The 26,769-nt window shown below is 55.3% G+C and overlaps 1 protein-coding gene and 1 long non-coding RNA gene across 2 annotated transcripts in view; one reads left to right on the top strand and one right to left on the bottom strand.

Moving 5' to 3' along the window:
* The window catches only part of ZFHX2 (zinc finger homeobox 2), a 31,784-nt gene extending 5,336 nt beyond the window's left edge, over positions 1-26,448 (top strand). Inside the window, exons 2-10 of the mRNA XM_030318741.1 lie at positions 12,885-14,971; positions 15,152-15,669; positions 16,215-16,455; positions 17,735-17,809; positions 18,217-18,275; positions 19,942-20,142; positions 20,507-20,633; positions 20,773-24,243; positions 24,498-26,448. Coding sequence (XP_030174601.1) covers positions 12,934-14,971; positions 15,152-15,669; positions 16,215-16,455; positions 17,735-17,809; positions 18,217-18,275; positions 19,942-20,142; positions 20,507-20,633; positions 20,773-24,243; positions 24,498-25,477 — 7,710 coding nt within the window. The 5' untranslated portion in view covers positions 12,885-12,933 and the 3' untranslated portion in view covers positions 25,478-26,448. The remainder of the gene's footprint in view (positions 1-12,884; positions 14,972-15,151; positions 15,670-16,214; positions 16,456-17,734; positions 17,810-18,216; positions 18,276-19,941; positions 20,143-20,506; positions 20,634-20,772; positions 24,244-24,497) is intronic.
* On the bottom strand, positions 10,522-23,159 carry LOC116738157. The gene is made up of 2 exons (XR_004343800.1): positions 23,090-23,159; positions 10,522-10,943 (listed from the first exon to the last, which is right to left on the bottom strand). It is a non-coding gene; the product is annotated as an uncharacterized LOC116738157 (long non-coding RNA).
* Positions 26,449-26,769: the final 321 nt, after the last annotated feature.

Below are 26,769 nucleotides of genomic sequence, written 5' to 3'. Positions count from 1 at the left end.
GGTGGAAAAAGAGTATGGTACAAAGAAGGTAAATGGAAGGCAAGCGGAGGAGTGCTGAAGCAGATCAGAGCTGCACAGAGCTTGGTAGGGGGAAAAAAGGAGAGGATGAGGTATCATAGGAAACAAATGCCTCTGGTGTGAGGGGGACACAGCGTGACCGGTGCAAAGAGAGCGCCGCAGGAGGGGTGATTTGGAAAAAGGCATAGCAGAAATACCACTGGGTGAAGCCCCACAAGAGAGAGATGCCAAAGGAGAGGCAGAGAGCCCTCAGAGATACTGGTGAAGAGAGACAGAAAGAGAAGCTTCTGAGCATTCATTCCATTGGGCACATCCCTCACTACCCCACCAGAGGCCTTTGCATTTCATTCCCAAGCCAGGGAGACCCAAGCAAAGAGATGAAAAAAGTAGAAATCCCATTTACTTTACCTGACAGGAACTTGAATCTTTCTAGCCCCCTGAGAACCAAAGATCTCAAGCCTCTGATGTCATAAATTGCTGGTGTTGCCTTGGCAACCTGACAGGGTCCCTCCCTCCATGATGTCAGAGCAGCTGGTGTTACCTTGAAACACATAGAGGAAGAACTTGCTGCTTTGCTGGAGCTGTACACGTATGGGGCCAGGGCCTGAGTCTGATCTGTAGGATTCCTGGGTCTTAGCTCAGAGTGAGATCTTGTATTTGATTGCCCAAGGTTCACTAGATACTGCAGGAGCAAGAGAAGGGAACTTGGGAGACAGGGGGCATTGAAGACTGGGTGGTAGGACTGAAAGACAGGCAAAAAAGGAAGAAAACTGGAAATGGCAGTTACAGAACATGAGACGGGCATTATGAGCAGGGAGGAGAGTTATTGAAAATGTAAGATGAACCTAGCTCTGGGTTTAGGAGTGGAGACTGAAGCTGTAAATGCAAAGAGAAGAGATCAGAGCTGTGTGAATGTAACCTGATGCAGGGATAAAGAGGAGGGTTCTGAAATGGCAGCGGGCACAGTGGAATTTGGCTGGGGCTGCTTTAAGTTGGAGAGATGAAGCTGTTGGGTGAGAGACCCAGGGTGAGTCATGATGGTCTTATGAGCAGGGGCCTTGTCCATCTACTTTCCGACTGTTTTCCAAGCACCTCGCCCAGCGTCTGTCACATAGAAGATGCTTCATATCTGTTGATCGAATGTTGAATAATAGAGAAAAGCTAGGGAAAAGAGTTTCCCACCTCCCTCTTACCCCAACCTTCAGGCCTAAGTCTGCATAAGTGGGCAAGTCGGGAAAGTAGAAACTGAAGGAAAGGTCTGGAGGGGAGTTTTCTGATCAACACTGAGATCTCAGGTAGAGAGAGGAGAGACTAGGTCAGGGGCACACCCGGAGTCAGCTCAGGGCAGCCACACTTGGAGGGTTGACTCCAGGGTCTGATCCGGGGAATCTTTGTAGAGATAATAGGAAGAAAACATGAATGAACAATCTTAGGAGCCCAAGAGGAAGATGTGGAGGAGGGTGGAGAAAGGAGGTGGTTTCCAGAAAAGGTTGGGAGCTGTTTCCAAAGACAGAGTGGGTGGATTTGAATTGGAAGTGGCATCCCGGGCCAACTGCATTCCCAATCATGAAACCACAATTGAACCCATCATACCCCTGCCCTTCCCGCCATGTGACAAAGAGTTCATAAAGCAACACCAGGGCCATCCTAAACACCTTGTCCCAATCCAGGCAACTCCAAGGAAGTCAGCATTGGCCAAGTAGGCCAACAAGCAGGAGGCACAGACCTGGATGTAAGAACCCGGTGAGGGATGGCCTTGATGCCTGATTGCTCACTGTTGAAAGAGTCCAGAGGTATCTGGAAGGTGGGGAGGGAGGCAAGTGATGCAGAGCTCACCACAACTCTGAATGAAATCTGCAGAGAGGTCTCAATACACAGAAGGTTTAGAGAAAGATGCACTAGTCAGGGATTATAACCTGTCCCGTTTCTGTGGTGAAGAGTCAGAAGGACTCTGAATGGATTGGGACTCTAGGAAAGAAGACCTGGAAGGGAGCAAGCAACCTGGGAGCCCTGGGGGAGAGAATCTGGCTATAATAAGAAAGGCCAGGGTGACTGGAGAGTCCTGGGGAGGGGGGCACCCCGAAGGGAGGGCAGTGGCGGCTGGATGCACTGTCAGCCGCCACCATGGACTTGGGCAGCTCATATTTTGCAGCAGGCGACAGGCTGTCGACACGGCGGTCCTTTACCTCACCGTTAGAAACTCATTTCATTGATTTTTCCATCTTTCTTCTCTGGCTTCTCAGTCATCCCACCACTCACTTTCCCAGAGCCCCTTGCCTCTCTGGGGAATGCCCCAGGGGACTGCCTGCCCACCCCTCCTCCACCCCAGGCTCATGTGACAGGGGTTAAAGATTTAGAGGGCCTTCCAGCACCCCCACTCCCCCCCACCACCACCGAGGTAATCCCATTGGTTCTCAGTAGCCCCCTCTTGTAGGAACTAGTCCAGAGACCAGGGCCTCTGTTAGGTCGTTCAGGATGCCCAGTTAAGAGGGGACAGGGCTGAGATCCACCTGTTCTGTCACCAAGCTATACCACTGAAGTGCAGGCTGCATGTCCCTGGAAGGAGACATCTTTTTCTAATTCCTCCTGACACAGCTTGGTATCCCTTAAAATTTTTCTTTCAAAGTCAAGTGAGAGAACAGGAGCGGCCTCTGTGTTTGGACAGGAATAAGGGATTACATTAAAGCTAAGCTTCTAGCCTTGGAGTCACATCAGGGCCATCCACTGGAACGGTGCTTGCACAGGCGCCTGTGCAATTAGGAGGACATAGTAGCAAGAGCTCTCTTCTCAGAGAAGAAGGTAAATGTATGCAGTGTCTAGTTCAGTGTAGTGTGTTGACCTGCAGGCAGTGGGGCAGGATGGGTGTGGGTCAGAAATTTTTACTTCATGTGTGGACATTTCCCTAGTGCCTCCTCCAGTCACAGCCAGCTACCCTCAGCCTCTCCCTCTGGGGCTGGGATCGGACAAAAGGTTAAGAGTCAATTGCCAGTCATTTGGCTTCTCAGTGAAGGAAGGCAGAGGGTGGGACAGAAGTGTTAGATGGGGTTTCCCTGAGGAACGAATGGGATACATGCCCTTTCTATCCTCAAAATTTTCAGTCCTTGTTTTGCCAGTGACCACCCCCCCAACTCAGTCTTATGGCTCTGTCCTCCTTTTTCTCTCTGGTCTCTGGGAGGTTGTTTCTCTGGGGCCCAGTGTGCCTTGGGTGTGGGATGTCTGAATCCAGATTCTGCTACCTCCTCTGACTCATGGGCCTGTCCGCCCCCCTGGCAACTGTCTTCCTTTCTGTCCAGCCACTTCCAGGTCCTGGACCACTGGCCTACTTGGGCCGGAATGCCTTCTTCCATCTTGTTTCTCCCGGCTACCCGATTTTCAAAACCCAGAGGTAAATCCTGGTGCTTCGGGAGAGGAGTGCACTTGAGGTTAGGAAGAGAGACCGGGGCAGGCCAAGAAAGGAGTGTGGGACGGATAAGGGCAGGGAGGAGTGGGAGAAGTGGGGGCAGGCTGAATATGACCGAGGAAGGGAGTCCGAGGTAAAAACCATGTGACTTGGAGCCGACGTGAAGGCCACAATTTGAATGAAAAAGAAAGGAGGGCGGTAGACTGCGCGGCCGGGTAAAGAAATGGGAAGAGCAAAACCGGGAGCCTGACCCCCTGCCGGGAAACGAAGGCTGTGGTGAGGAGGGAGGGAGGGAGAGTGGCTGGGGAGAGGCTTCAGGCGGAAAAGGCAGCTCTGGCTCAGCCTCTGTGGCAGTCCTGAGTTCAAGCCGTGCTGGCTTTGACCCTTGTGGGAGGAACTGAAGTGGCAAATTAACGACGATAATGAAGTCACTGCTCCTTGTTTGTCTTTGCTGGTTTCCCCTTGAGATTTGTCCTCTGGCCAGACGGGGCAACGTGGGGGAGGGGAGGGCCATCGGCGGGGAAGGGCGGGGGAGGGGCGCGGAGGAGAGGACCGGGAAGTGGAGACGCGGGGGCCGAGCGGACCCGAGCGAGGAGGAGGAACTCAGGCAGGGAGGAGGCCGAGGGAAGGGGACGCGCCAAGAGTAGGGGAGAGGAGAGAGCGGCGGCAAGACGGGAGGGAAAAGAACAATGGAGAACAGGGCAGGGAAGCCTGGAAGGAGGAGCAGAAGACCGGGCGGGAGAAGGAGAGCTGGCACCGGGAAATGGCGAGCCGGAGGGAAAGAACGTGGCCGGGGCTGCGGGAGCTGCAGCTGGCGGGGCCAGTGGGCGGGGCCTCATCTCCATCTCTAATGGCTGTGAAATGAGGTTAGCTCCATTAGAGGCGGCGAGAGTGTAACGGGATCACACTCATTAGGGCTGGGCCATCCCAGTAATTACCACCACCCCAAACACGCCCGCGCCAGCCGGGCCGCCGAGCACAAACAGGCACGCGGCAACACACCCGCACCGGGCAGCCCCGCCGCCCGCGGCCCAACGAGCAGCCCCGGGCCCACGCGGGCAAGAACTAGGGCCTGGGGAGACCCAGCCCCAGCTGGAGGTCTGACAGCTAGCGCCTTCACGAACCCCGAAGATGTGCCGGGACAGACACCTACGCCCTCAGCCACGCACGCAATCAGAAAGCAGTGAACACACACGTAAACCCCAACTCAGGAAATAAGGCACGTGAGTGAATAATTATCGTTTCTATTTATTGATCCTAAAGTGCTGGCCTGGATAATGATCATCTCAACGGACACAACTCCATGAGGAACTATTCCCCATTCTGTATACGAAGAAACAGTTTTTAAGCAACCCACCTGAGGTCATTTACATAATGCAGACAACTAAAATTTGATTCCAAGTCTGTCTGACCCTAAAGGCCAAGTTCTACAAGAATGCTCTGCTGCTTGTCTTGAAGCTCATATGTTATTATGGATGCATATGTGTAGACCTCCAGCTTTAAGAGACATTATCACAAATTAATACGCATATCCCCTACCTTTTGATTTCTATCTCCAGCCACCCCCCAAACACAAACACACAAAAGGAATGGCCAGAGCTCCTCATTGACTGCAATGTGAATAGCACCCCCTGGAGTTGCACAAAGCAGTGGTCCTGTTCTGGCTCATCTTTTACTAAGAAACAGAGCAGCCATCTAACACCTTCAAGCTCAAAGAGGAGCCTGACAGCTTATATGCTCAAGGGGACACACATAGGACAGAGTAACACACAAAAACCTCAAAGACCTTATTCAAAATGCACAGCAGCCAGAGTTCAGAAGCTAACAAATTAACCCAAGAGCCGAGTGCTGGGGTCAGGCTATGGGAGTCCAGTCTAGACTCCACATCTTTCCAGGTGTGAGACCTTGAAAATTCCTTTCCCCATCAATGTCTGTTTCCATGTTTGTAAAATGGGAATGAATGGCTGTATCTGTTTCATCAGATTGTAGTGGAGAATTAGGGGATGCAATTTCCAGGGCTTGGCACAGTGCTGGCACATGGTAAACATTTAAGGATACTATTATTATTAGTTGTCTTGTTGTAACACTATTTAAATGGAGCCATTACTATGACAAGGTTCACGTAGACTCCAAGAATCAGAAGGTTTTATTTATATTACAATGGTATTCTTTCTATTAATTCTAAAGAATTGTGTGTAATTCCTTTCAAGTGCAGGGACCTTCTACAGAGGTCCTCTATGCCAGGAGCAGATAGGTTCCTGAATCTGAACTCAAGAACACTACTCCCTGCCCTCATATAAAAGGGTTCAGAGCTGGCTTTGTGGAGTTGTCCGAGCCTGAGTCTCCCAGGGGCACCTACAAGATCACACAGCTCCACACGGCTGTCCTAATCCTTGTGGTGTCATTAAAGGAGATGCATGGGCAAGAGGGTCCACTCCTCTCCAGCACGTCCACCCCTCCAGCAGCAGACACCCTGCAGCCCACTCAACAAAGTCATGCAAATGTGGATGGATGTTCCACTGGCTGGTTGTGGTTTTAGTCCACGGCTTCCCTTTGACCCATCTGCTCCCAGCCTATCCCCATCTTCCTCCTCTCTGCCTCTGCTTTCTCCTCACATCTCACCTAGTTCCATTATGCCCACCCGAAGCATCTTGCAAGGTGTAAGACACAGTTCCCGGGCTCCATCCCTCTCACTGGGGACAGGCCACCTGCCCAATCTGATGCCAAAGCCGGGAGGCCTCCATGAGATTCAATAATCACACTTGTGGATCAAGATTTGGCCCCATCCCCCAACTTCCCTGCCTCTCCCTTTCCCTCCCTTCTTCTTCCCTCCCTCTCTACCTTAGCTGTCTCTTTCTTTACCCTCTATGACACACCTTCTCCTGCCTAAGTGCTTCATTCCCTGCCAACTCTCATTTTCTGTCTTTTGGACAAACATATTTCACAAAGTAAACACTCCCAAATATTTGGGGTGGGGGGAGATGGAGAGGTCTAGGAGAGGTAGGTAGGATTGAAATGGAGGAATAGGTACTGCTGAAACTAATATTACAATATGTTATTTACTAGAATTTATTTTTTTTAATTTTTTATGTTTATTTTTTTATTTTTGAGAGAGACAGAGCATGAGTGGGGGAAGAGCAGAGAGAGAGAGAGAGAGAGAGAGAGACAGAATCCGAAGCAGGTTCCAGGCTCTGAGCTGTCAGCACAGAGCCTGACATGGGGCTTGAACCCACAAACTGTGGGATCATGACCTGAGCTGATCGGACGCCCAACCGATGGAGCCACCCAGGCGCCTCTGTTATTTACTAGAATTTAAATAAAAACTTGAAATATGAAAAAAAAGAATGGAGGAATAGGAGTACCTCTTGTTTCCTTTTGAATAGGAAGGGAAGATTTAGAGATAGAAAATGATAGTGTTTTTCGGTTTTGGGGGGGGGAGTGTGAGGGGGAAAATGATAGTTTATTTGTTTATTTTGAGAGAACGAGAGAGAGCAGGGGAGGGGGCAGAGAGAGAGAATCCCGAGCAGGCATCACACTGTCAGCAAGGAACCCACAAATTCAAGAGTTGGACATTTAATCGACTGAACCATCCAGGCGCCCTGAGAAAATGATAGTTTTAAATGAAGGGAGTGGCCATATAGTTTTGGTCCAGGTATTAACCGCTTTTGCACCCAGTCCAACTGTGAGCCTGGGCAAGGCTTCCATTCTCTGCTCTCGGATGATGGGGTGTCTCGAGGCCTGGCAATCAAGAGGGCCAAGTGAGAAATGAACTCTGCTGCTGGGCAGACTTAGCTTTAAATCCTGGCCACTGAAGACTCTCCCCTCCGTTTTTGAAAAGGGCAGAAATTAGAGGATGAGTCCTGGTCAAGAAGGAGCGAAGCAGAAGGAAAGTTGTCACCCACCTGGGAACACCTCACTCTGCTCTGTGGGAGGAGCTAACCAAGAGAGAAGGAAAAGAACCAGCCTGACTGATCACCCAGAAGGCCAGGAAGGAAGGGATCATTCTTCCCATTTTCCCAGGTTGCAAGTAACTTACCAAGGTTGCATAGCTGGTGAGTGGGGGAAGCAGCCCAGCACTGAACCTGGGGCTGCATGAATCCATAGCCCATGTTCTTACACTGCTTTAAAAATCAAGCTCATCAAGTTAGAGTTTATTGTCTATACCAAACAATCCCTGTTAGGCAGGGCACTCTATATTTCCTTTTTCTTTTCCCCTCTTCTCCAAGGCTTCTGCCTCTTAAAAGCAACAGGTTGAGACAAAAAGGGGCAAGAGGCAAAATGAGTGTGGAAGAGGGCAGTGCCCTAGGCAAGAATTTCAGAGAGAGGAAGAAGAAGAGGAAAGGTCCTAAAAATGGACTCTTCAGTAAGGGAGAGGGGATAGATCCAACAGTTGGAAAAGTGAAAGGCAAAACTGTTTGGAAGGCTCTGATGTGGAAATCATTGTATGCAAATTTTAAGCAAATGTGCTGGTGGCATCTGGTAGACTTTCTGGGAAGGTCTTTGCCATGTCCTTGCGTCTGGAGAAAAGAAGGGAGTGGGATTTTGCTTTAAGTGGGATTCTGGTTTAAGGAGGGGAGCGGGGAAGAGAAAGGCAATCTGTTCGCCCGGCCTGGCATGTTTTCTCCTTGGTGATGTTCCTTCCATAACCACTAGGGAGCAGTAGTGTTTCTTCTCCTCTCGGTGGCCTGCTTGGGGCGGAAGGGGGCGCCATCCAAGGGTAGCCCTGGTCTTGCCGGGCTCCAGACGGGAGCTCCCGTCGCTGGCTTTGCCTCCATTTGCTGCACCTGTGCCCAAGTTCCTCCTCGGGGAGGGATAGAGTCTCTCTGTCCTCTGGCCGCGTTTCTTCGGTCCTTCCTTTGCCCTTGCTCCTTTGGCTCTTGTGCCTCACTGTGTTCTCCCTGCCTTGTGCGGTCTCAGAGCCCACCTTTTCAGACGCCCGTAACTTCATATCCAAGCCTTTCAGTCCATCTCTTAACATCTTTCTCTCTCTCGGTAGCTTTCTGGGTCTACTGTCCGTCTTGGAGCCTCCCAGCTCCCCGGCTTCTTCCTGTTTTAAGCACGGTGTATCTGCCCCCCGAATAGGGAGCATTTATCAAGAAGAAGGAATTCTTGTCCCGCTATTTACTGGGTGCATTTCTGCACACCTCCCATGGAGCAATGTTTGCAGTTCAGTGATTATGTTTGGGGGGGCAACTCCTCCCTAGCTGAGCTTTGAAAGTAGCACTTCCAGCCTTCCCTTCTCATCCTGAGCAATAACCATGGACCCGGCTCTGGAAAGAGGAAGAGGGCAATAGTAAAACAAAACAAAACAACACACACACACACACACACACACACACACACACACAAACTCTTCTATTCCTCCATAGCTTTCTCTCCATCTTCCCCTTACTCCTCTCCTCCCCCTGTGAGGGAAGGAAACATTAGGGATGGAAATGGAATGAAGGGGCAGCAGGGGAGCTCTGGAGACTGAGCCATTTTGGAGCTGGAAGATTCATCTCAGGGGATGACTACACCCTCAGAACTCTCCACCCTCCCTTGGCTCCAGGCCTGCCTCCTCCCATCCCCCTCGGTGGCAGCAGCCTTGTAATTTAAAGCTCTCTCTGTCGCCTCTAATGTGATCCTCTCGTTTTATTGACTCTCTCTGCCGTCTGTGGCGCCCCTTCACATCAATCTCCGCTCTAATCACACCGCCGCCACTGCCTGCTGTCTCCCCTAACCCCTCTCCTCCTGGGCCCCAGCCCTTGCAGCCACCTCTCCTTTGACTGTCCCCCCACGTCCACCCTACACCTGGACCGCCCTCTTCCTCCCTCCCTTCCCCAGAGGCGGGAGTGCCAGGGCCCTTGAGGGTGGCCTTCTCCCCTTCCCCACCTCTAAGATGTGCCCCAAGGGAGAGGAGACGCCCTTAAGGAAAGCCCGGAACTACAGGAGGAATGGCAGTGGTCTGAGGGTGAACAGGACTCTTGGCCTGGAGGTGGTAGGTGGAGGGTGACTTGGTCTGTCATCCGGCTCTGCATCATCTCCAGAAAGAGCTGAAAACTGAGTTCAAGGTAGGAAGGGCAAAGAGAGGGACACAGAGATTCAGAGAGGGAAGGAGGAAAAGATTGAGGAGGGAAATGGAAGGAGGAAAGAAAAGGTGAAAAAAAAAATCATTGCTGCAGTTAAAGGTTTGTAATAAATAGAGGGTGATGGGAGAAGCGTGGAGAAGAAAAGGGGGGGGGGAGCTGGGGGGGGTGCACTGAGGCAGAGATAAATTTGCAATTGAAATTCTTTCCTGTAGAGGAGGAGGAGGGAGGTGGGGAAGAGATTTGCAATTTTAAACAGCTGCCGACCTACCCTTGGCGGTCTGGGTCTCACCCACGAGCTAGCCCAGAGCTAAACTCCTTTGGTTTCTAACTAAGAATCAGCTGGGTCTTTTTCCAGTCCTGGGAAGTAGAAGCTTTGGAGAGAGGATTTGGGGCTTAGGTCGTTCTAGCACCTTCTCTGAAGTTAGATCTGGAGTTGTGAATCAGGAGCCAGGAGGAAGCAGCTGATCGATGTGATGTAGGCGCGGTGGCCCAGCGGGGATGAAGCACCACCCGGGTCAGGCCTCGGTGGCAGGGCCCGGGAGAAGCCCGGCTTGCCCAGCCTCACTTCTTCCCACCAGGTGGGGCAGCAAAAGGGTGGTGGGCCCCCACTGTGAGGGGTAACAGTGGACTGTCAGACCCTCGTGATCCAGCGCTTTTACCCCCTACCCCCAAGGATTCCGTAGGAGAGACACCTTTCTCCCAGTTTCGGGCTTCTGCTTTCTGGTTATCTAGGATAACCCCTCCATCTAATACCTTTACTTCCCTCCCGGTTCTCCAGCTACCACCCCCCAGCCCTCCACCCCTTGCCCAGGTGCTGATTTGCATTTTCATTAGCATGCTGATCCAGCCCCACGCGGAGCTACTTAATGGCTCTGACTTCACGCCTGGCTAGCCCCCTAGGAGGAGGGGGGGGAGTGGGAAAGGGGGCCTGCAGGCTGGGTGGGGCCAGGCCGAAGACCCATTCCTAATCAAAGAATCTGAAGGTGAGCGTTAGCGGTGGCCCAGGGAAGGGAGGAGAGACCACATCCCTTCTGGAAGCATGGGCTTGAACGCTAAAGGTTTAATCATTAGAGATTGGCTGATAATTAAGACCTGGAGTGGACGCAAACCACTTGGGACATTGGGAAAAGTATGGGATGGTGAAGCATGGGGAACTGGTGAGTTTGGTGGGGACGGGAAGCGGGGTGGGGGGGGTTGCGGAGGGGGAGGAAGGTGTGGTAATCAAGGTAAAAAGGCTGGGAACAGCGTGGGAGGCCTGGCGTTTCTCGTAGCTGGAGGGAGCCCCGGAATTCTGACTGCTAGACCTCTGGAGGCTCATTTGGCCTTTCCTGGGTCTGAGAGACGATCCAGGTAGATGGAGGGCCCAGGTCTCTGTGCCCCGCCAGTCCTCTGGTTTCCCCTCCTTGGAGTTGTGTTACAGTTAGCAGCTCACTCAACCTGTTTCTTGGCTGCCTCATCTGCAAAATAAGATTAAATGAAATAATTGATGAAAGCATTTAGCACAGTGCCAGGACCATGGCATATGTACCTTAATAGCTTTTAGTAATATTACTGTTATTATTTTTTTTAATCTCTTTGTGGGGGAGGAAGCTAATCACATAGAATCGGTTGTCTTCCAACTGGCCAGGGAAGCCTCCGCCTATTTCACATGCTTGTGACCAGAGATGGCTCTGGAGGGCATCTGTGAGAGCAGCACCGGGCCTGCAGGCCAGCAGAAATTCACTGTGGCCTCTCTGGCTCGAGGACCTTGACTTAGGGAAACTACCCCTTTAGTGAGTGGAAAATCTGAGGGTCTTTCCTAGAGTTCATTCATTCAACACACATGTACTGACTGTGTGGCGGGCATTTTTCTTGGTGCTAATGATAGAGAAAGTAGGGTTCCTACTCTCATGGAACTTACTGTCTAGAAGGGAGAAGTAAGTAAACCAGGAAATATTAGCTTCCATAGGAAGGGAAAGCCTGTTGGAAGAGGTGATATTTAAGCAGACACCTGAATGAGAATTTGCCACCGTGCAGAGGTCTGGGGAAGAGTCTTCCTGGCTGACGGAGTAAGCTGTTTAGCTTAGGCAAGGCCCTAAGGTGGGAATGGACTTGGTGTGTTTGAAGAAAAGGCGGCCAGTGGGCTGGAGGCAGCCAGCCAGGCAGGGTGGAGAGTATTAAGATGTGTCAGAAGTAGGCCGGCATCAGATCAGATAGATCCTTTTGTAGATCAGAATCCTTTTGGATCTTATTCATTGTACAGTGAGAAATCACGGATGGGTTCTTAAGGATATAGTACAATTGACTTTTTTTTTTTTTTTTTGGTTTATTTATTTATGAGAGAGCGAGGGGAGGGATAGAGAGAGAATCCCAAGCAGGCTCCGCAATGTCAGCACAGAGCCTGATGTGGGGCTTGATCTCAACAAACCACGAAATCCTGATCTGAGCTGAAATCAAGAGTCAGACACCTAAACGACTAAGTCACCCAGGCACCTACAGTTTACCTTTTTTTTTAAAGAATTTTTTTAATGTTTATTTATTTTTGAGAGAGACAGAGAGAGAGCATGAGAGGCAGAGAGAGAAGGAGACACAGAGCCCAAAGCAGGCTCCAGGCTCCGAGCTGTCAGCACAGAGCCCGATGCGGGGCTCAAACTCACGGACCGTGAGATCATGACCTGAGTCACGGACGCTTAAGCGACTGAGCCACCCAGGCGCCCCACAATTTACCTTTTAAAAGATGTTTAAGATACCTGAAATTTGCTTTAAAACAATACAGGAAAAGGGAAAGTGGGTAAAGATATGGATGAACCAAGATCGGCCATGTGTTGGTGGCTGTTGAAACTGAGTCATGAGTACAAAGGGGTACCTTATGTTATTTGGTCTACTTTTATATAGGTCTGGCATTTTTCATAATTGAGAATTAAATGAAAGGTCATTCTGGCGGCTGGATGGAAGGAGACTGGGCTGTAGGGGCAGCAGTGGAAACGGAAGCCGCCGTGGAGCTCGGCACACTGGTTCAGGAAAGACCATGGCTGGGGCGACGCTGATGCTACTGGAGACGATGCTAGCAGAGGGATAGGACGCCTGTCTGTCTGAGAGGTTGCTGTCCCGTTGTATGTGGGGAGCGGGCAAGAGGAAGCTTCTAGGTTTTTAGCCTAGCAACCAGATAAATGGTGGTCCCAAGTTTTGAGATAGGGAAGATGGGAAGAACGAGTTCGGGGGGAGAAATAGAGAGTTCTGATTTTGGACATGTTATGTTTGAAGTGTGTTAGCACTAAGGTGAAGCTTCAGGTTGGCAGGTGGGTAGCTGAGTCTGGTGCTCAGGGAAGAGAATGGGGCTGGAGTACCTGGAGAGTCAAGGGCCTGTCTGGGTGTCTCCTGCCACCTCACAGCCCCGCTCTCTCCATGTTTCCCCCCAGGGTACTTGCCGTCACGCTGAAATGAACCCCCGGCGCTCCTCCGTCTGCCATGGCCACCCTTAACTCATCCTCTACCACTGGCACCACCCCCACCCCTGGACACAATGCCCCGTCTCCGCCTCCGGACACCTCCCCACCTGGCACCCCCGCTGATCCTGTCACCAAAGATCCCCCTGCTGCCCCCTCCACCTCTGAGAGCATGAGGCCCTCAGAGCCAGGGGGACAGGCCCTGGAGTCGGGCTGTGGCCTCGTCCCACCAAAGGAGACTGGGGAGCCCCGAGAAGAGGCTGGCTGTGGTGGGCTCTCACCAAAGGACCTAGGAGTGCAAGAGGACAAGGAGCAGGAGGAGGAAGGAGGAGGGCTCCCTCCCGTGGACCTAAGCAACCATTTATTCTTCACAGCTGGTGGTGAGGCCTACCTAGTAGCCAAGCTGTCCCTGTCAGGTGGCAGTGAACTGTTACCAAAGGGCTTCCCCTGGGGTGAGGTGGGAATCAAGGAGGAGCCCAGCTTGCCCCTCCTTGCCCACCTACCCTCTGCACACCTTACTGCCCTTCACATCCAACATGGCTTTGACCCAATCCAAGGCTTTAGCTCTTCTGACCAAATTCTGTCCCATGATACCTCAGCGCCATCTCCGGCCACCTGTGAGGGAAGGGATGGAGCCTTCTGGAGCTACCAGCTGGCTCCAAACCCACCCGGAGATCCCAAAGATGGCCCTATGGGGAGCAGGGGAGGAGACCACAGGGCACTCTTCTGGCTCTGCCTCCTGTGCCGCCTGGGTTTCAGCAGGGCCCAGGCCTTTATGGGTCACACACAGTCTCATGGGGTGAAGCTAACCCCTGCTCAACATCTGGGCCTGCCCAGTAATGCAGCTGTGCTTCAGGTGGGAGATGAGGGCCGCATGGCCCTCCTAAGCTTTCTGGAACCAAAACCACCTGCTCGCCCCCCTTTAGAAATGCCCCTTGATAATAGCAGCATGGTGAACACAGAGGCCAATGTAGCCCAGACTGAGGATGGTCCCCCTGAGGCAGAAGCTCCTGTCCTGCCTGCGGAAGAAGTCAGGGCACTTAGCCCACCCTCCCCCGCAACAACTCCCGCCACCTGGGACCCCAGCCCAACCCAAGCCAAAGAATCGCCAATGGCAGCTGGCGAGGCAGGGCCAGATTGGTTCCCGGAGGGGCAAGAAGAGGAGGGAGGGCTCTGCCCCCCACTGAACCAAAGCTCACCTGCCTCTAAGGAGGGGGGCACTCTCTCTGCCCCAGTCGGCTCCCCTGAAGACCCCAGCGACCCACCCCAGCCCTACCGCCTAGCTGAAGACTACACCCCAGCCCCTGCGGCCTTCCAGGGCCTCAGCCTGTCCAGCCACATGTCTCTGTTACACTCTCGCAACTCCTGCAAGACGCTCAAGTGTCCCAAGTGCAACTGGCACTACAAGTACCAGCAGACCCTGGACGTGCACATGCGGGAAAAGCACCCGGAGAGCAATAGCCACTGCAGCTACTGCAGCGCCGGGGGTGCCCACCCCCGCCTTGCCCGTGGAGAGAGCTACAACTGTGGCTACAAGCCCTACCGCTGCGATGTCTGCAACTACTCCACCACCACCAAGGGCAACCTCAGCATCCACATGCAGTCTGACAAGCACCTGGCCAACCTGCAGGGCTTCCAGGCAGGCCCCGGTGGGCAGGGCAGCCCCCCGGAGGCGCCACTCCCATCCTCTGCCGGGGACAAGGAGCCCAAGACCAAATCATCCTGGCAGTGCAAGGTGTGCAGCTATGAGACCAACATCTCCCGCAACCTGCGCATCCACATGACCTCTGAGAAGCACATGCAGAATGTCCTCATGCTGCACCAGGGGCTGCCGCTGGGCCTGCCGCCTGGACTGGTAGGGCCGGGGCCCCCTCCCCCGGCAGGAGCTGCCCCTGCCACCCCCCCTGAGCTCTTCCAGTACTTCGGACCGCAGGCCCTGGGGCAGCCTCAGGCTCCCTTGCCTGGCCCCGGGCTGAGGCCAGACAAGCCCCTGGAAGCCCAGCTGCTTCTCAACGGCTTCCACCACCTCGGAGCGCCTGCTCGCAAGTTCCCCCCACCAGGTAAGCAGCCTGGGGTCTGCACCGGTTTCCCCTTCTCCCTTCCCCAGGGCCAGACTTGAGCCTCTGCTCCCTCCTAAGGGCCAGCCCCCCACTGGGTAACCCCAGCTCCCTCGGCACTATCCCCATTTACCCAACTGCTCCATTCCTTCCTTGGGCCTCTAACCTGCTTCTGTCCCCCAGCCCCTGGCAGCCTCTCCCCGGACACCCACCTGCCTCCAAGTCAGCTCCTGGGCTCCTTGTCTGACAGCCTGCCCACCTCACCACCCCCAGATGACAGCCCGTCCCTGAAGGTGTTCCGCTGCCTAGTGTGCCAGGCCTTCAGCACAGACAACCTGGAGCTGCTGCTCTACCACTGCAGCGTGGGCCGAAGCCTCCCGGAGGCTGAATGGAAGGAGGTGGCCGGTGACACCCACCGCTGCAAGCTCTGCTGCTATGGCACTCAGCTCAAGGCCAACTTTCAACTCCACCTCAAGACTGACAAACATGCTCAAAAGTACCAGCTGGCAGCCCACCTGAGGGAGGGGGGTGGGGCCGTGGGTACCCTCTCCCCAGTGCCCCTGGGAGATGGGGCTCCTTATGGCTCCGTTCCCCCCGTGCACCTGCGCTGCAACATCTGTGACTTTGAGTCCAACAGCAAGGAGAAGATGCAGCTGCACGCCCGGGGCGCAGCCCATGAAGAAAATAGCCAGATCTATAAGGTGAGAGTGGGGCAGGGAGCCTCTGGGACTTGAGGGGAGCAGCACAGAGCCTCTGGGGGGAGAGAAGAGAAGGGCATGGGGACGGATCAAAGAGATACCGAGTGGGAGAGCGATGGGAAGACCCAGGACTGGATACAGTGGCAAGTATGTACTGGGATAATCAACTTTTTGGAGATAGTCGTGGAGGGGAGGCCAAAGGATGGTGGACTCTGATAAAATGAATCCAGTACTTTATTCGGCTTTTCTGATGTTCGGGACTGGAGGGGAGTGTCTGCTCAGGCCATCTTGTCATCTGTTCAAGAGGTTGGAACCAGATTCCATTCACCTACTAGGGTGGAGTCCAGGATTGGTAGGAGGAAGAGAAGGAGACAGGGGAGAAAAGGCAGTAATATTCAGGTGGCCACAGGAGGGAAAGGGGAGGGGGCTGAAGAGGGTGGAAGGGATGGGTAGGGAGGGGCTGCTGCTGGTCAGGCTCCCTTGGGGGAGATGAGATCTCAAGGTGTCTGTCCCTTCTGGGCCTGAGCATCCTCTTTCTGTGCTTCCAGTTTTTGCTGGAGATGGAGGGGGCCGCGGCAGGGGCTGAGCTGGGGCTGTTCCGCTGCCTGCTGTGTGCATGGGAGACCCCCTCCCGCCTGGCTGTGCTGCAGCACCTACGTGCACCGGCCCACCGTGACGCCCAGGCCCAGCGGCGTCTGCAGCTGCTGCAGAGTGGCCCCGCAGCCGAGGAAGGGCTCTCGGCTCTTCAGAGCATCCTGAGCTTCAGCCATGGGCAGCTCCGGACTCCCGGTGAGGAAGAGGGGACGGGGCAGGGCGGGCAGCAGGTGTGGGAGCTGGGGGTGGTGAGGTGATACCAGTGAGGAGAAACGGGTCTGTGGGCAGTCAAGAGCAAGTGGGAAGGGGCCAGCTGTGAAGGGGAGATAAAACCGGACTTGGGGAAGAGTGAGGCTGCCCAGTGAAGCAAGGAGCAAGAGGCTGCTGGAGGGAGGAGGCAGTGAAGGGCAAGGGCTTTGCTGGGTGGAAAGCAGAGAACAGGAAAGCAGATGAGGAGGAATCACCCGCTGATTCCGAATCGTGACCAGCGTCCCAGCAACACTGGGTGTGGGGAGCGGCAGGAGCTGGTCAGGAAGGAGAGAACTAGAAAAGCAGAAGAATGGAATCCACTTCGTGCTGGGTCAGGGTATGTCAGAAGAAGATGGGAGCTGTGGGCCTGGCCCGAAGGTTGCAGGGATAGGAAGCCCTTGACAAGTTCCCCAGCCTCTTCCTGTCTCCTAGGAGGTCTTCAGCCCGAAGGCTGGGCTTAGGGTCCCCCTTAGGCAGCTGAGGTTGTACCAGCAGAGACCAGGAACAGCCCGCCAGGCGTCATTGATCCAGAGGGTGCAGGAGAAGAGCCTGGAAGGGGCTGTCAGAGGTGGGCATGGGCATCGGGGCTTTGTAGGGGCTGGCGGTGGGCGAGGGTGAGGGTACGGGCAGCAGGAACCAGGAACAGGCAGCATTGACTGGTGCTAATTGAATTGCCAATATGCTGGCTGGAGTTAAGTGCCGGAGGGGCCCAGATCAATAGCTAATGATCCTGGCGCAGGGCTGAATGGAGTTAAGGAACTTTAACACTTTAATTAGGCTGCCACCGAAAATAAATTCCTACACATCTGTCAATTCTTACTTGAGTGGTAATCTCCTCTCCCAGCTAGACCTGCTGCCTCCTGCTTGCCGCACCTGCCTCCACTCAACTTCACTTTCCTTCTTCAGTGCCCCTCCCTTTATGTCTTTGGGCTCCCTGTTTCTGGGACCAGTAGGCAGGGAGCCCAGTTGGCCTGTCTCTGCTGTCTATGGCCAGACTTGTTTCCTCATCTTTAAATGATGGGGGCTGGGTACTTAGAGTTAATCTCTTAGGCTCTCCCAGCTCCAACCCTGTCACTTCTTCATCATCCGTTTCTTTTTGGCAGCTTTTTGACTCATCCATCCATTTTCTCCTTCTCCTGGCTGCGTGTCCTGCTTCCTCTGCCCTATGTCCTCCCTTTCCTGATGCTTCACTCTTTTAAGTTGGCTCTCCCCTCATCCCACACAGGGAAGCCTCCTGTCACCCCCTTGGCTGAGCTGCCCACCCCTGAAAAAGACGCTCAGAACAAGACAGAGCAATTGGGTGAGTTGCTCATCTGGTCCATTTTCCCTCTATCCCTGCCCCTTGTCCCCCACCCTCCGCCCCATCCTCATACATTCTGAGGTGTACATGGGATTCTGCAGTAATCCAGCTGCCCAGCGAGGCCTCCTAGGTGCATGGAGCTAAACTGATACAAGAAAGGACTCATCAGAGGGAAAGGAGGGGGAGCCACAAAAGGCTTAAATCTGGCCATCCCGCGAACCTGGGATCAGCCCTGCTGGGCCTCCTTTCCCTGTACTGTGTACAGCTTTGTGCTTTCCTGCCCTTTCCCCCCAGCCCAGCCCCCTACCCTGGAGGCTCTTTGCTACAAGTCAGGTAATCTTAAGGGCTGGGGGTCTGGAAAGAAAGAGGGAAGGCTGTCAGAGTCTCTTAATCTCTTCTCCTTTCAGCTTCTGAAGAGGTCGAGAACAAGTCTGGCTCTCGAGGAGACAATGCCAACCAGACCAAGGTCAGAACTGGGGTAATTGGGAATGGGTGGGGGGGGGGGGTAGGGCCTGGTTTTACTGAAATTTGTTCATATTCTAAAGCCTGAAATTCTTATCAGTAGAGCTTTACAGCCAGATTTCAGACTAATGGCAGACCTAGTTTTGTCATGCTTGTGACTTGTCTCAAAACACATTAAGAGATGCCACCTAGGGCCAGTTATATGTTTAGCACCATACAGGGAGCAGAGCTGGCCCCAGGGGTGGAGCACAGAGGGAGAAGACCAGAAGGGAGGGCAGGACTTGAGGGAGAAGTGAAGACAGAAGCTGTCCCAAGGTAGGAAAAGCTGGAAGCAGGTGGAGGAAGGAGGGGAGGAGGGAAGACAAAAGTGAAGAAATGAAAAGAGAAAGCCCAAACCAAAAGGCTAGCCTGCTGCCCAGCTCTCTATTCCTGTCAGGAGCAGAAAGACAACTAGACACGGATGGTCATCTCCTGCAGAAGGCCCCAAGCTTGCATGGAACCATCTGGGCACCTCCTTCCTGAGGGTAGAGGCCCCAGCCCAGATGACTGACCCAGATAGCAAACCCTGAAGCTCTCCAAGTTTCCCAGCCTTGGGCCTCTGCCTGGCCTAGGCAGGACCTGTGTGTTTTAGCTTTGTGGCCTGAGAGTGTGGATTCTGAGGGGACTCCCAGACTGGGTCCCTGAGGCTCCATGCTGCCCCTCCCTCACAGCTCTCCAAATGGGACCTCAACAGGCAGGATTACTACATTCCCACAGACTGAAGCAGTGCTGGCCAGACCCTCCTCACTCCTGTTTTCTCCTGCACACCGATTCCAGATGTCCTTTCCGAGGGCCAAGTGCATTAAAATGAGCATCTGGATGCCCTTCCTTTATGGCCATCCTGTCCCAGTATGCAGGCCTGGACCAGTGGCACAGGGGGCAGGAGAGGAACTGAGCCAGGGAGATGAAGATAGGCTGGAGGTCAGGCAGTCAGGTGACGAAGGTGGAGACCGGGCCTTCCCTTGGCCCCACCCCTCTAGAGGTGTGGGCAAGAATGTGCCTGCAGAGCAGGACAGAATTTTCCTGGGCCGCTGGGGGAGCTGTGGCGTTTGTTTACATTAAGAAGGGGAAAAGGAAAAGAAAGTGGGAGCTGCTGAGCCGCTGGGAGATGAGCCGGCTTCTGAGCAGACAGGTAGGGAGGGCCCCTCTTCAGGAGACACTCAGGTTAGGGACCTTGGGGAGGCAGAGTGGGCAGGGATAAAGGAGCCTCTGGGTCCAGATATGCCAGAGGGCAGGGGCGCCATCTCACGGGGAAGACACGGGCAGGGTGTGGGTGGGTAAGAAAACTAAATCCCGGGGAGATAGGTACAGGGTCATACTGTAGCTGGAGTACTAAGCAAGGCAGCAGAGAGAGGCAAAGACCAAGGAAAGACAGGCCAGGATGGAGGGAAAGGGCCGGACAAAGAAGGCAGGCAAGGGGAAAGTCTAGCCTAGGCCTTTGTCCCAGTGGAAGGGAAATGAGGGAGGAGCCAGCTTCTGGCTGGATCCGTGGTGATGCCTTGATGCCTCTGAATGCGGCTCACTCCTAAATTGGGAGTGGGGGATCATGCTGTGTCCAAGAACACAAAGGGCTGGGTGATGGTGGGCCCCATCCTTCTCTGACACCTCCTCCCCAACCCATGTGCCCCCAGGTATTCTGCTGTCCATACTGCAGCTTCCTGAGCCCTGAGCCCGAACAGGTGAGGGCTCACACCCTCTCCCAGCATGCAGTGCAGCCCAAGTACAGGTGTCCGCTGTGCCAGGAGCAGCTGGTGGGCCGACCTGCCTTGCACTTCCACCTTAGCCACCTTCACAATGTGGTGCCCGAGTGCGTTGAGAAGCTGCTGCTTGTGGTGAGTACTGGCTGGGTGAGGACCCATCCAGGAGGCCCTGTTTGGGCCAGGAGGGGAAGAAGCGGCAGGGGCGTCCAGGCAAGTATTGGTTTAGCGGGGACAATGTTGGTGAGGAAGCCAAGCATTTCCTTCATTTCCATTAGGTCCTGATAAGAGCTGTTCAATGGGAGGCATGGTCTTTGGTGCAGGAGAGGCAGCAGCCCAGGCCCTCCCCTCTGGGGAAAAGCCAAAGTTCTGGGAGTGTTTCCAGGAGGAGACTGGGGCCCTGGACAGGAGCTGGGCACAAGCCCAGGTGCAGAGCAGGGCATGAGGAGTAGCAGGGTGGGTCAGCACAGGGGAATCACTGGGCTTTCTTCTATTGCAGGCAACAACTGTAGAGATGACCTTTACGACCAAAGTGCTGCCTGGGCCCACTCTATGCCCACTGGGGGATGCCCCAGACCCCCCTGCTCCGGGGCCAGAGCCTGAACCCAGCAGAGAACAAGGAGCAGGTAAGAAAGGGGACGTGAGCTTCATGGACCAAGAGGGTCTGAAGACAACTGAGGCAGGGATCAGTTGTCCTTGATATGGGGTGGGTGGGGTCTGACTTCAGACAGTTACCTTCTCATGGCACCCTTCTCTTTCCTTCAGAAGGCCCTCAGCTGACCCCAGAAGCCAGTCCTGATCCTCTTCCTGAGCCTCCCCCGCCCTTAGCTGAGGCCCCAGACAAGCCCCCAGGAAGCCCCGATCAACCCCCTTCTCCAGCCCCATCGCCAGCCTCTCGGCCTGATGTCCTGGCGGAAGAATTGGCCCCTCCACCCACCATGGCTGAGGAGGAAGAGGGGCGTGTGGGGGAGCCCCGCCCTGCAGAGCCAGCTCCATCTGACTCTCGCCACCCTCTGACCTATCGGAAGACCACCAACTTTGCCCTGGACAAGTTTCTTGACCCTGCCCGGCCCTATAAGTGCACTGTGTGTAAGGAGTCCTTCACACAGAAGAATATCCTTCTGGTCCATTACAACTCTGTCTCCCACCTGCACAAGATGAAGAAGGCTGCCATTGACCCGTCTGGCCCTGCCCGAGGAGAGGCAGGTGCTGCGCCTCCCACTGCTGCTGCCACAGACAAGCCCTTTAAGTGCACTGTCTGCCGAGTCTCCTACAACCAGAGCTCCACCCTAGAGATCCATATGCGCTCAGTTCTGCACCAGACTCGCTCTCGGGGGACCAAGACTGACGCCAAGGCCGAGGGGCCAGAGCGTGGCCAAGAAGAGCCCAAGGAGGGTGAGACTGAGGGGGAGACTGGCACAGAGAAGAAGGGCCCTGACCCTGGAGGCTTCGTATCTGGGTTGCCCTTCCTGTCGCCTCCCCCACCCCCCTTGGACCTACACCGATTCCCAGCACCCCTCTTCACCCCACCAGTCTTGCCCCCCTTCCCTCTGGTGCCGGAATCACTGCTTAAGCTCCAGCAGCAACAGCTGCTCCTGCCCTTCTACCTCCATGACCTCAAGGTGGGGCCCAAGCTGGCATTGGCTGGGCCCACACCCCTGCTGTCTCTGCCAGCTGCCACTCCTCCTCCCCCGCCCTCTAAGGCTGAGCTGGCTGAGCGGGAGTGGGAGCGGCCCCCCATGGCGGAAGAGGGGAATGAGGCGGGGCCCGCCTCGCCCCCCAACTCCACGCCCAATGAAGCAGCCCGCACTGCAGCCAAAGCCCTTCTAGAAAACTTTGGCTTTGAGCTGGTGATCCAGTACAATGAGGGGAAGCAGGCTGTGCCCCCTCCCCCGACCCCACCCCCACCAGAGGCCCTGGGGGGTGGAGACAAGCTGGCCTGTGGGGCCTGTGGGAAACTCTTCTCCAATATGCTTATCCTCAAGACACATGAGGAGCATGTCCACCGCCGATTTCTGCCCTTTGAGGCCCTGAGCCGTTATGCTGCTCAGTTTCGAAAGAGCTACGATAGCCTATACCCACCCCCTGCAGAGCCCCCCAAACCTCCTGATGGGTCCCTGGATTCACCAGCTCCTCAACTGGGCCCTCCCTTCCTGGTCCCAGAGTCTGAGGCAGGGGGGGCCCGTCCCTCTGAGGAGCGAAGCCGGGCAGGAGGACGCTGGCCACCAGAGGAGGAAGAAAGCTCCAGAGGGAATCTGCCTCCCCTACTGCCTGCAGGCCGCAGGTTCTCCAGAACCAAGTTCACAGAGTTCCAGACCCAAGCCCTGCAGTCTTTCTTCGAGACCAGTGCCTACCCTAAGGACGGAGAAGTGGAGCGGCTTGCAAGTCTCTTGGGCCTGGCTACCCGTGTGGTGGTAGTGTGGTTCCAGAATGCCCGCCAGAAAGCACGCAAAAATGCCATCGAGGGGGGGCCTGTGCCGACCGGAGGGGGCAGCGGGGGAGCCTCTGGCTGCAGGCGCTGCCATGCCACCTTCTCTTGTGTTTTTGAGTTGGTGCGGCACCTCAAGAAATGTTATGATGACCAGCCCCCTGAAGAGGAGGAGGAAGAGGCAGAGAGGGGGGAAGAAGAAGAAGAGGTAGAGGAGGAGGATGCAGAGGAGGAACAGAGCCTGGAACCCCCCGCACGGCCCGGGGACCCGTCACCTGAACCTGCAGACAGGGAAGAGCTGAGCCAAGCAGAGGCAACAAACCCAGGAGGCAAAGAGCCTGAAGGGAGGGCCCCTCCCTCGCCTTCCCCAGTCCACGCTTGTGACCAGTGCACCATGTCTTTCCCCAGCCAAGACCTCCTGACCAGTCACCGCCGGCTACACTTCATGCCATCCCTGCAGCCCGGTGCTGCACCTCACCTCCTAGATCTGCCATTGCTGGTGTTTGGGGAGCGAAGCCCCCTGGTGGCAGGTGCTCCACAGGCCCCAGGGCCACTGCTGAAACGGAAGCATGAGGAGGGCAGCCTGTCCCCAACGGGCAGTGAGGCAGGGGGTGGAGGGGAGGGCGAGCCCCCCAGGGACAAGCGCCTACGTACCACCATCCTGCCCGAGCAGCTGGAGATCCTGTACCGTTGGTACATGCAAGACTCCAACCCAACGCGCAAGATGCTCGACTGCATCTCCGAGGAGGTGGGACTCAAAAAGCGGGTGGTGCAGGTCTGGTTCCAGAACACCAGGGCCCGGGAGAGGAAAGGCCAGTTTCGAAGCACCCCTGGTGGGGTGCCCAATCCGGCAGTCAAGCCCCCCATCACTCCTGCCCCTGCAGCCTTCCCCAAGTTCAACCTCTTGTTGGGCAAGGTAGATGATGGATCTGGGAGGGAAGCCCCAAAGCGGGAAGCACCTGCTTTTCCCTACCCACCAGTTACTCCTGCTGCCGGGCCCCTGGCTTTCCTACCACCTGGGAAGGAGGCCACCACCCCAACACCAGAGCCACCTCTACCTCTCCCACCTCCCCCTCCACCCAGTGAGGAAGAGGCTACAGAGGAACCTTCTAAAGCTTCACCAGAGAGCGAGGCTTGCAGTCCATCTGCAGGGGATCTCAGTGATTCGTCTGCTTCCAGTCTGGCCGAACCAGAGTCTCCTGGGGCTGGGGGAAGCAGTGGAGGAACAGGAAGTGGGGTCGGGGTTCCAGATGGAATGGGGCAGCGGCGCTACAGGACCCAGATGAGCAGCCTGCAGTTGAAGATCATGAAAGCCTGTTATGAAGCCTACCGTACCCCAACCATGCAGGAGTGCGAGGTGCTGGGGGAGGAGATTGGGCTGCCCAAGAGAGTCATCCAGGTCTGGTTCCAGAATGCTCGTGCCAAGGAAAAGAAGGCCAAACTGCAGGGGGCGGCAGTTGGTGGGGCTGGGGGCAACAGTGAGGGCCCCTTGGGAGCCCAGCGCACTGACTGCCCCTACTGTGACGTCAAGTATGATTTCTATGTCTCCTGCCGAGGCCATCTCTTTTCCCGCCAGCACCTGGCCAAGCTCAAAGAGGCAGTCCGAGCCCAGCTGAAGAGTGAAAGCAAGTGCTACGAGTTGGCCCCAGCACCTGAGGCACCCCCGGCTCCCAAGGCCCCACCGGCCACCACACCTGCCTCTGTGCCCCTTGGAGCTGGCCCGGCCCTGCCTCGCCTGGCCCCGGTCCTCTTGTCTGGTCCAGCTCTGGCCCAACCCCCGCTGGGCAGCCTAGCTCCTTTCAATTCAGGTGAGTGGGCAGTTGGGAGGGGTTGGACTTCAGAAAGCATCTCTCTCTAATGACATGCCCCTCTTTTTTCTCCTGGACTCTTCCACCTCCACTCTCCTGTTGCCTCCTTAGTTTCAAGTTCTTGGGGGAGAGAAGGGAGGGAAGGGAGCAAGGCAGCTAGGTGGTGGGAATGGGTGAGGGTGGGGCTAGAGGTGGCAGGATGGACACCAGGCCAGTAGGTGGCTAACCCTTCATCCCTCGTTTCGTCTTCCTAGGCCCTGCAGCCTCCTCGGGCTTCCTGGGCCTCGCCACTTCAGTCCTGCCTGCTACCACAGTGGTCCAGACTGCTGGCCCAGGCTGCCCCTTACCTCAGAGACCTGTGCCCGAACAAACTAACAACTCCACAGCAGGCACCACTGACCCTGCCCCAGACCCCCCTACTGAGCCCTCCGGGGACAAGGTCTCTGGTGAGCGCAAGCCAGTTGCAGCGCCCACCAACTCCTCCACTGATGCCCTCAAGAACCTCAAAGCACTGAAGGCTACAGTCCCAGCCCTGTTGGGGGGCCAATTTCTGCCCTTCCCATTGCCCCCCGCAGGGGGGGCAACACCACCAGCTGTCTTTGGCCCCCAGTTACAGGGGGCCTACTTCCAACAGCTCTATGGCATGAAGAAGGGGCTATTTCCCATGAACCCCGTGATACCTCAGACCCTCATCGGACTGCTCCCCAACGCCCTCCTCCAGCCACCACCCCAGCCCCCTGAGCCCACAGCCACAGCGCCTCCAAAGCCGCCCGAACTGCCTGCTCCAGGGGAGGGGGAGGCCGGGGAGGCGGATGAGCTGCTGTCAGGCAGTACCGGCATCTCCACCGTGGATGTGACCCACCGCTATCTGTGCCGCCAGTGCAAGATGGCATTTGATGGGGAGGCCCCGGCCACGGCTCATCAGAGATCCTTCTGCTTCTTTGGGCGGGGCTCGGGGGGTTCTGTGCCCCCCCCGCTGCGGGTGCCCATCTGCACCTACCATTGCCTGGCATGTGAGGTGCTGCTGAGTGGGCACGAAGCCCTGGCCTCCCACCTGCGCTCCTCGGCCCACAGGCGCAAGGCGGCCCCACCCCCAGGGGGCCCACCCATCACCGTCACCAACGCCGCCACTGCCGCCACGGCTGCCGTGGCTTTTGCCAAAGAGGAAGCAAGATTACCTCACACGGACTCCAACCCAAAAACTACTACTACCTCTACACTTCTAGCTTTATAAACAGATAAACCAAGATGGGGGGAGAGGGGAAGGCCTCAGGGCTCCCTCCCTTACTCCAAGGGGTGTTCGGTGGGAGCTCAAATCCCTCACCCCAACCCTCGGCTCCGCCCACCTCACGGGAATATTTAAATTCCCACCCTCAGTGGGCTTCACACACCCCACCTCCAGCAGAGTCCTGCCTCCTCCCCTGCCCCCAGACACACACTGATCCTCTGCGGCTCATTGCCCTATCTTCACAGACACCCACTTTGTCATGCTGATAGTCCACTCATCTCTGCCCTGCCCACCACACACGAGATCTATCCTTGAGTCCATCTTCCTACAACCTTTTCCCCACTGGATTCCCAGTCACCCCCCCCCCCCCCACAAAACACAGTCAACCCCCGCGAACACACAAGTACATGTTATCCCATGCTGTTCTACTGACTGAGAAAACACCAAAAAAAAAAAAAAAAGGAAAAAAATAAAAAAGAAAACCCAAGGCAAAGAAGGGGTAAGGAAAACAAACATTGCTACTCCCCCTTCTCCTTACCCCCTTGTCTAGAGCGCCACACAGCTCACAAACTTTCCAAATACCCAGTTGGCTCCCAAGGTTGAAGCCTGGGACGGGCAGGGAGCCCACAAAACTCGAACCAAACTGGAGGCTGGCAGGGGGAGAAGTGCTTGCAGCTCACTCTCCCCACACCCCTCCCTCCTAACCCTCTCCTCGCCTGACAGGGGAGCCCCTGCGGCCTGGACTCTAGGGGAAGCCGCCGCCAGGAACCCCTCTGCCAACCCCCACCCTGCATCCTGGGAACTGCAGTAGCATATTCTCAAAGGCTTTAAACACAGAGATCCTCTCAGCAGCCGTGGGCCTGCCCCTTGTCCCATCCCTGCCACGTGGGGGTCCAGCCTCCGGGACCGGCGCTGCCCACCAACGGCAAATCCAAAGTTCTTTTATTTAAAAAAAAAAAAAAAACTGAAACACAGACACGACCAAAAAAAAAAAAAAAAAAAACAGCGAGAGAGAGCACGCGCGCACATGTGCACGGGAGAGAGATGGAGACAGAGGAATGAACTAAAGTAAAACACAAACTTGGAAAATACAGAAAAAAAAAAAAAAACTGAAAAGTCTCCCATCAAACAAGTGTTTTTTTCCTGTTTGTGTTACCTTCCCCTCCATGTTGAGGGTTTCTTTAAACCACTGGTCTTTGGAAGATCTAATGGCTTTAAGTCCTTGTGTGGGTTTGGTGATCCTCAAGATGGAAAGCCATGCAGCCTGGCCTTGGCCATGCCCAGCCTCAGGTGGGGGC

The sequence above is a fragment of the Lynx canadensis genome, chromosome B3 (genome assembly GCF_007474595.2).
Source record: "Lynx canadensis isolate LIC74 chromosome B3, mLynCan4.pri.v2, whole genome shotgun sequence".
Taxonomy (NCBI): domain Eukaryota; kingdom Metazoa; phylum Chordata; class Mammalia; order Carnivora; family Felidae; genus Lynx; species Lynx canadensis.
This window is presented reverse-complemented; position numbering and strand designations above follow the sequence as displayed.